Genomic DNA, 8,529 nt, shown 5'->3' with positions numbered 1-8,529 from the left:
TTCCCTCTTTTCCACACTCCCTGCATAGATCTGCGACCTAAAGTGACAAGGAGGAGAACAATAATAAGAAAACGAAGAGCAATGATGATGATGCGTAACGTGCTGTTTGGTTTGGTTCTTTTACTCTGTTGCGTTTGCGTTTCTGTGCTTGCAGCTCAAAGTGTAGAACCTCAGGATAGCGGTGCACTGGGTGGTCCAAGAGCTTTGGAGTCTGAGGCTGATACTGTGCAAGACGATTTGGCGACAGAAAGATCTAAACATTGCGCTGATGATCAAACGGAAAGTGATTCTTGCAAAAACCAAACCGCAGGAGATTCGGTTACAAAAGGTGATGAAAGGAAAAACTTAAACACCGGAGATAATACAGTTCGACAAACAACGTCCTCAGTGGGACCTCGTCAACCCACTACTTCTGATCGTCCTGATACCATGGCAGAAAAGCAGAGTGAAGAAGCTCAAGGGACGAGTGAAGGTAAAGGGAAAGACGGGTCGACTGGGAAGGAAGGGGAACCTAAAGAAAATGAGAGACTAGCATCAGTAAGTAATGACTTATCCCATTCTGCAAGCGATGCGAAGGCAAGCGGACCTGTGAGCAAACAGTCTCTTAACGTGGAAAATGGTAGTCAAGGTGGAGCCGGTCCAGCCGACAATACTGGACAATCTCAAGAAGGTCATCTCACACCATCAACATCCTCTTCTATATCACCCAATACACATTCCGCAGATACATCCTCTGACAGCAGTACACCAAACACTTCTCCCAGTACTTCAGCCACACCAGCTAATGGAGGATCAGAAACCAAAACGACCGGGAATGACACTCCAGCGGCAGGACGTGAGTCTTCAAATAACACCGAGGATGGAGAAAATACAGAACCAACAACGAATACCTCAGCGAACACGAACCCTGACACTACCAATACACCCACTGAGGAGGACTCAGCCACCACCACCACAACAACAACCACAACAACACTTCCTCCTGAACTCACAAACAACAAGAAGGGTGATGCAGACAGCAGCAGTATCAGCCGTTCTGTGTGGGTGCGTGTACCACTACTGATTGTGGTTACACTGGCCTGTATTCTTGTGTGCTGATTGTAATGGTGGTGTGGTGTGACTCAGGTCATCCTTTGTTTTCTTTTGTCTTTTCTTGCATGCATCCACACTACAGTCTAACTAATCTTCCACCTGTTGGGATTTCTCTTCTTTTTTTTGTTTCTTATTGTTAATGTGTTTTGTGTGCGTTTTTACTCTCTGCGTTTATCCTATAATAATTATTATTATTGCTACTCCATTGTGTGTGTGTGTGTTCTTGGAGACTCTTTCTTTCTGTGCACCTGGGCTTGCACTGTGATAATGATGATGAACTGTTTTTTGCAGTGGGAAAGTAATAATAATAATAACAGATGAATTTATATTTATCATTGCGTATATATACACACATATATAGACTTACACCCATAGTTGGTGTGTATTTCTGTGTTTACTGGGTAAATTGGTCTAACGGTTTGTTTGTTCGTTTTGCCGGTTGAGCCTTTGTTTGAAATATTTCTGAGTGTGGGCTTTTTTTTTTGCTTTTACTCTTACTGACGTTATTGGGCTGTATTGCATTCTTAAACTGGTAGGTTTTACTTTCACGATGTGAGTTTCCATAGTGGTAATCCTTTTGTGTGTGTCCTAACATGTTTGATACTTCATTTATTTTATTTATTTTCCTTTTTGATTCTCTTTCTTTTTAGATCAGTGTTTTTACTCAAACCAAACCCTTGTCTCTCTCTCATGATGATGATGATACGCCGTGTGATGTGTGTGTTGGCCGTTGTGCTGTGCTGTGCCTGCGGGTGTACCATGACGGCTGCTGCTGATGTGTCCTCACCCACCGCTGTTGTTCCTATTGCTGACGAATCATCTACGGCGATGGCGTTTGGTGGTGGTGATATTTTAAGGTATCAGATGCGTAATAAAACGGGTTTTTGGCTTGACAATAAGGCGTCTGTTGAATCAACTCCAATGAGTGTTCCCCATGGTCACGAGAGCACTGGAACAAATAATTTGGGAGAAGGAAATGTTATCTCTAATGGCCATTCAGATGCTGAGGGTCGTACATTGGAGGGTAAAGTATTGTCCGAAGAGGAGGAATTGCACAAAACCTCTCCTCAGGGCACAGGAGAGGCATTAACGTCTAAGGTAGACCAAACTGAAGTTGTGGAACCTCCCAGTGTTTCAGATCCTACTGACCAACAAGAAGAAAAACAAAAACAACAAGGATTACCTAATAGAGATGACTCCTCTTCTCTTTCACCTACTGTGAACACTGGTGCTGGGGATAGTAGTGGACCAGGTACAACAACAGTGGCTGGACCCCAATCTGGTGAAAAAGAAGATACCCCAGAGAGATTGAATACACCCGCACAACCTACAACTTCAACGAATTCTTCTGCGAGTGCACCTGGAGAGAGCAGCACACTTTCAACATCTTCCACTAACAACAGTAACGGTAACAGTACTTCTGGCGCGGCCACGGGTGTGAGTGCGAGAGCAGACACAGAAGGAACCAATTCAACTACTACCCCTAAGGCAGTCCCAGAGATTAACAGTATTGCATCCATCGCACAGAAGAACAAGGGTAATGTTGACAGCAGCAGTATCAGCCCCGTTTGGGTACGTGTGCCGCTACTGATTGTGGCTGTGTTGTTCTCCGTTACCGTGTACTGAACGGTGGGACTCATCTGAGGACAAATAATAATAATGGTAGTACTAAGATAACCATAATTGCGTACATCCCTCATGGGTGAAAAAACTAATAATCTGTTTACCAGCTTTCTATTTTAATTGGAATTTCTTTTTTTTACTTTTGTGTGTGTGTGCGTGTTCTTTTTCTATTAATTCCACTACTTGCTTTTCCCGTTGTGTGTGTGTGCAGAAAACTGGGCTGTTCTGTTCACTGACGGTATACATCTCTTGCTAGTACACACAGATGTGTGTGTGCAGTAATTTAATACATAAACTAGAGCCATGGGGTATTGTGTTCTCTTTTTCCACTAATGGAGACATATTATTATCATGCAAGCTGGATTTTTCTTGCTTTACTGTACAGTTGTTGCTTCTCTCTCTCTACTCCACTGTGAGTATTTGTGTCCTGCATCCACTCACTGGCTGTGTGTCTCTTTCTTTCTTCTTCTTTCTTGTATTAGTCTATTGAAGTAAAACACATAAATGACAAAGGCTGTAATGGTGAGGTGTTACCTGCTCTGTTTACTAACTCTTGCACTGTGTTGTGCTTGTGGGTTAGTGTGGGCTGATAGTCCTAGAGCTTCTGATGTCCTTATTAAACCTTCAACTGTTGGTGTTCCTTCTCTTGCTCGTCGTGCCATTCCTGTAAGTGATGATTGGCTTGACTATGATGACGAAGAGAAAGAATTGGAGGAAACGGATGAAAATGATGAATCTGAGATAGGCGCACCTGCTTCTGTTGGTCCAGTTGGTAAGCAGAAACCCAAACGGCTGGAACGAAAAGATAAAGATAAATTACAAGGAGTTCCTTTAGAAAAAGATGGTGATGCAGAAAAAACGAAGACGGAAATGGTGTCTCCAGAGCGACAAGGTAACGAACAAAGAGAAGTGGCTACTCCAGAGTTGACGAGAGGTGAACCTTCTTCTGTACTTTCAGAAACATCACATCCACAACCAACTCAGCCTGCTCTTCCACCATCTCCTGCTACTGATAGAGAGCACCCAGGTAATACTGTAGATAGACCATCAGCTCCGAGCGGACAGAACCCAGCAACACATAGTAGTGACTCCAACAATAGCGATAATAGCGCTGCTTCTTCTTCTGAACCTTCTAATACTGCTGCTTCTCTTCCTTCTACTACATCTACTACCTCTATTACACCTACTGAAGGGAGAGAGACTGCGCCTGCAGGTGACAGTCAAGCTGGAGACAGTGCACCAAGAGAAAGTGGAGGAACACAACTATCTTCTACAAGCAGTTCAACCAACGAGAGTGCAGCTGATTCTGAGAATGCAAACACTGGGAGTGACAGTACACCTGCAGGGAGTGGGTCAACAAATAACCCAAGTGATGGGGAATCAACCACAACCACCAACACAACAACACTTCCTCCTGAGACTGCAAACAACAAGAAGGGTGATGCAGACAGCAGCAGCAGTATCAGCAGTTCTGTATGGGTGCGTGTGCCACTACTGATTGTGGTTACACTGGCCTGTATTCTTGTGTGCTGATTGTGTGGTGGTGTGGAGGTGTGACTCAGGTCATCCTTTGTTTTCTTTTCTTTTCTTGCATGCATCCACACTACAGTCTAACTAATCTTTCACCTGTTAGGATTACCTTCTTTTTTGTTTCTTATTTTTATTGTGTTTTGTGTGTTTTTACTCTTTGTGTGTTTATCCTATAATAATTATTATTGCTACTCCATTGTGTGTGTGTGTGTGTTCTTGGAGACTCTCTCTGTGTGTGCCTGGGCTTGCACTGTGATAATGATGATGAACTGCTTTTTGCAGGAGAGGAAAAGAAATAATAATAACAGATGAATTTATATTTATCATTGCGTATATACACACATACATAGATTTAAACCCATAGTTGTTGTATTTCTTTGTTTACTGGGTAAATTGGGCTAATGGTTAATGATTCTTTGTTTGCTTATGATTTGTTGGGACATTCTATGCTGTACTGCGGGAGTCTTTGATGATATGGATCTCCTTTTGCTTCTACCTTTACTGAGTTAAAGTTTCTGTATTGCTGTGTTTCTGATTTTTTTTTCTACACTGTTATGGTTCTTTTGTGCTTCTCTACTTGTATATACGTCTGGTTTTTGGTATTATGAGCATTTTGTTAATCTCTCATATTTTTTTTTCTTTGTAGTAGAGTGTTTTTAGGGGAAACCCACTACCACTATTATGGCTCTAAAGAAGATAATGGGCCACGTGTTGTGCTTACTGCCATTCTTCCTGTACTGCGTATGTGGATGCGTGATGGCTAATCTAGATAAAGGTTCTACTGGTATTCAGAGTGCCCCTGGATTTGGTGGTGTTGCTGGTGGTCTTCATCCTAATCCTTTACATCCCCAACCTGGTGTTGTGGGTGCTTGGCCTGGTGTTGGTANTGGTGCCACTAATGATCTTGAGAGAATGGCTGCTGAGCATCAGAAACATGTTGATGAGATTAAGAAAAAGACTGCTGACGTTGAAGCCAAGTTTAATGCTCAGCTTGGTAGTATTCGTACTCCACCTGAAGCTACTCGTATTGCTGCTGATAATGAGAAAGCGCTTCGTGAAGCTGGCATTACGATTTCTGGTGAAAATGGTGGAGCTGCGGGAGCGAAGAGTGAAGGGAAGAATGCAGCCAGCGTCAGTTCTGTGTGGATGCGTGCGTCTCTACTGATTGTGGTTACACTGGCCTGTATTCTTGTGTGCTGATTATAATGGTGATGGTGTGACTCAGGTCATCCTTTGTTTTCTTTTGTTTTTCTTTTTTTTGCATATAATCCCTACAGTCTAACCAATCTTCCACCTGTTGGGATTTACTTCTTCTTTTTTTATGTTTCTTAATGTTAATGTGTGTTTTGTGTGTTTTTTACTCTTTCTGTGTTTATCCTATAATTATTATTGCTACTCCATTGTGTGTGTGTGTGTTCTTGGAGACTCTCTCTGTGTGTGTGGGCTTGCACTGTAATGATAGTGAACGTTTTTTTTGTACTGGAAAAAGGAAATAATGATAACAGATGAATTTATATTTATAATTGTGTATGCGTACACACATATAGATATACACCCATAGTTGGTGTGTATCTCTATGTGTTTACTGGTTAAATTGGGCTAATGATTAATATCTGTTTCTTTGCTTTGTACATGGGCGTTGTGTGTTTTGCTCTGCATTGTTATGATGATATGCTTTCTCCGGAGATAAAGAACAGTAATACAGAAATACATTTATATATAATTGCATATCAATTTAATCAAACTTGTTGTTCTGTGTTTGATGTTGCCTTTAGTTGTACTATTTTTTATTTTATTTTTCTTTTATTGAGGTTAGGCAGTGTGAGAGAAGAGCCTTTTTTTAAAAGTTTCTTGTTCATACATAGCGTTGTTTTGTGTGAGAGTTTATTTGTATATTTTTGTGTGTTTTTTATTCTTTCTTTTGTTTTTCTCTTCCCAGTTGTGTTGCTTTAAACGAGAAAGAAAACTCCGTTTCTGATGCTGCTGCACCGTCTGTTGTATCTTGTGGCTTTGCTTCTTAGCGTGGCATGTGTCTGTGGGGCGGCTGAAGAGGCAAAAGATGCGCAGGGGCTTCATCCTGATGCTGCTGATTCTAGTAGTACTTGTGATGGCCCTAAAAAAACTCAAAGTGCTTGTATTACTGGTTTACCTGCTGAACTTCCTGCACCTCGACATGAGCCTGGAGAGAGTGGTCACGCTGCCATTCAAAATCTCGCTTCAGGTAATCCTCGTGGTCCCGTCACTACCGTGCGGGGAAGTGATAGTGAACCTCAAAGAACTGAAGAGTTGAGTCCACAAATTCCACCACAAGAGGATCCATTAGGTAGTCACAACAACGTACAAGGAGGGGCAGCGGACACTCATGTAAACACCCCAACAGCAGAGACATCATCATCATCATCATCATCTCTTGGGCAGCAAGCATCCAGTGGGTCACGTGGTCCTGAGGGCCAAACGAGAACGAATGGTGGAACTACACAAGACTCTCAAGAGGAAAACCGCAACACAGAAACGGATACTGGAAGCACAGGATCCCAGAGAACTGATACCTCCACGCAACATCCTACACCAGATACACCACCTGCTGACACAACCCCATCTGATCCACACTCTGGTGATTCAAACCCACTAAAGAACACGAGCACAGAGCCCAACAGTACCACTGATAATGTGACAACTTCAGAAGAGAGTGCAGGAACAAATGACGATACTACGAATGCTGTGAGTGAATCAACAACAACAACCACAACAACAACACTTCCTCCTGAACTCACAAACAACAAGAAGGGTGATGCAGACAGCAGCAGCAGTATCAGCAGTTCTGTGTGGGTACGTGTACCACTACTGATTGTGGTTACACTGGCCTGTATTCTTGTGTGCTGATTGTAATGGTGATGTGGTGTGAATGGTGGTGACTCAGGTCATCCTTTGTTTTCTTTTTTTGCATGCATCCCTACACTCTAACTAATCTTGCACCTGTTGGGATTTTCTTCTTTTTTTTTGTTTCTTAATGTGTTTTGTGTGTTTTGTGTGTCTTTGCTCTCTCTTTGTGTTTATCCTATAATTATTATTATTATTGCTACTCCATTGTGTGTGTGTGTGTGTTATTGGAGACTCTCTGTGTGTGTGCACCTGGGCTTGCACTGTGATAATGATGATGAACTGCTTTTTGTAGTGAAAAGGAAATAATAATAACAGATGAATTTATATTTATAATTGCGAGTATATATACACATATAGACTTATACCCATGGTTGGTGTATTTCTTGTGTTTACTGTGTGAATTGGGCTAATGGTTAATATCTTTTTCTTTGCTAGTATGGTTTGTTTGGGCATTTAGCCTTTTGAGAGAGATTTATGAGTGTGGGCTTTTTTTTTTGTTTTTACTCTTACTGAGGTTATTGCGCTTTGTTTCATACCTTAACCGGTGTGTATTTCCTTTGTGATGTGAGTCTCTATAGTGGTAATTGTTTTGTGTGTCCTAACATGTTTGATACTTCGTATCTTTTTCTTTTTTGCTTATGCATTGTCTTTCTTTCTAGATCAGTGTTTTTACGCAAACCAAACTATTCTCTCTCTCATCATGATGATGATGCGCCGTGTGATGTGTGTGTTGGCCGTTGTGCTGTGCTGTGCCTGCGGGTATACCATGGCGGCTGCTACTGCTGCTGATAATGCTGGACAGCCAAAGGCAGTGATGGCTTTTGTTGATGATGCTGCTATTACTACTAGTGGAAGTGAAGGTGGTGGTGTCTTTACAACTCTCTTGTATGATAGGGCTGGAACTGTGTCACCCTCTACTGTAAGTTCTAATTCTGATACCAGAAGTGGTTCTATTGGGACACAAGAACCGGCTACACGCGAAGGACCAGTTCAGCCGTTACTGGAAGAGGGTCGTACCCAAGAAACACTCTCTACANAGTGGCTTACATGCGGTGCGGGCAGCCGTGTGTCTGCATGTGGGAAGTACGCAGACCTCTGCCGCCAGCGTACCGCAAGAACAGCAGCAACAACAAGAACAACAACCACCGCTGCTACTACTACAACTGCTGGACAGCCAAAGGCGGAGATGGCTTTTTTTGGTATTACTTGGAATTATCCTCGTTACTATAATGAGTCGGCTGAGGACGTGAAAAAAAAGAAAAAGGTGATGGCGAGTTCGAATTCTGCGGGATTCGAAGATTTTCTTGTAAAAGCAAGTCATGATCATTATTGTGATAAGTACCCCTATTCTACTATTGATGGTGTACCGTGTTGGAAGAGGAAATTACTTGAGACGAGTAA

The 8,529-nt window shown here is 42.3% G+C and overlaps 6 protein-coding genes across 6 annotated transcripts; all 6 read left to right on the top strand.

The window, feature by feature from the left end:
• Positions 1 to 81: 81 nt before the first annotated feature.
• Positions 82 to 1,098, top strand: TM35_000641220 (uncharacterized protein; the record flags this gene model as incomplete). Its single annotated transcript, XM_029031063.1, has 1 exon — positions 82 to 1,098. One exon carries the CDS (start codon positions 82 to 84, stop codon positions 1,096 to 1,098), a length of 1,017 nt encoding a protein of 338 aa, XP_028877656.1.
• A 684-nt stretch (positions 1,099 to 1,782) lies between these two features.
• On the top strand, positions 1,783 to 2,718 carry TM35_000641210 (uncharacterized protein; the record flags this gene model as incomplete). Its single annotated transcript, XM_029031062.1, has 1 exon — positions 1,783 to 2,718. The coding sequence occupies one exon, from the start codon at positions 1,783 to 1,785 to the stop codon at positions 2,716 to 2,718; it is 936 nt and encodes a 311-aa protein (XP_028877655.1).
• A 501-nt stretch (positions 2,719 to 3,219) lies between these two features.
• On the top strand, positions 3,220 to 4,248 carry TM35_000641200 (uncharacterized protein; the record flags this gene model as incomplete). Its single annotated transcript, XM_029031061.1, has 1 exon — positions 3,220 to 4,248. One exon carries the CDS (start codon positions 3,220 to 3,222, stop codon positions 4,246 to 4,248), a length of 1,029 nt encoding a protein of 342 aa, XP_028877654.1.
• A 678-nt stretch (positions 4,249 to 4,926) lies between these two features.
• TM35_000641190 (uncharacterized protein) lies at positions 4,927 to 5,445 on the top strand (the record flags this gene model as incomplete). Its single annotated transcript, XM_029031060.1, has 1 exon — positions 4,927 to 5,445. The coding sequence occupies one exon, from the start codon at positions 4,927 to 4,929 to the stop codon at positions 5,443 to 5,445; it is 519 nt and encodes a 172-aa protein (XP_028877653.1).
• A 777-nt stretch (positions 5,446 to 6,222) lies between these two features.
• TM35_000641180 (uncharacterized protein) lies at positions 6,223 to 7,128 on the top strand (the record flags this gene model as incomplete). The annotated part of the gene is made up of 1 exon (XM_029031059.1): positions 6,223 to 7,128. The coding sequence occupies one exon, from the start codon at positions 6,223 to 6,225 to the stop codon at positions 7,126 to 7,128; it is 906 nt and encodes a 301-aa protein (XP_028877652.1).
• A 700-nt stretch (positions 7,129 to 7,828) lies between these two features.
• Positions 7,829 to 8,527, top strand: TM35_000641170 (uncharacterized protein; the record flags this gene model as incomplete). Its single annotated transcript, XM_029031058.1, has 1 exon — positions 7,829 to 8,527. A coding segment is annotated over one exon (699 nt), but the record flags the coding sequence as incomplete, so codon positions are not given.
• Positions 8,528 to 8,529: the final 2 nt, after the last annotated feature.

This window comes from Trypanosoma theileri (assembly GCF_002087225.1).
Source record: "Trypanosoma theileri isolate Edinburgh chromosome Unknown TM35_Tth_64_V1, whole genome shotgun sequence".
Classification (NCBI taxonomy): domain Eukaryota; phylum Euglenozoa; class Kinetoplastea; order Trypanosomatida; family Trypanosomatidae; genus Trypanosoma; species Trypanosoma theileri.
Note: the sequence above shows the minus strand (reverse complement) of the source record. Positions and strands in the feature narration are given on the sequence as shown.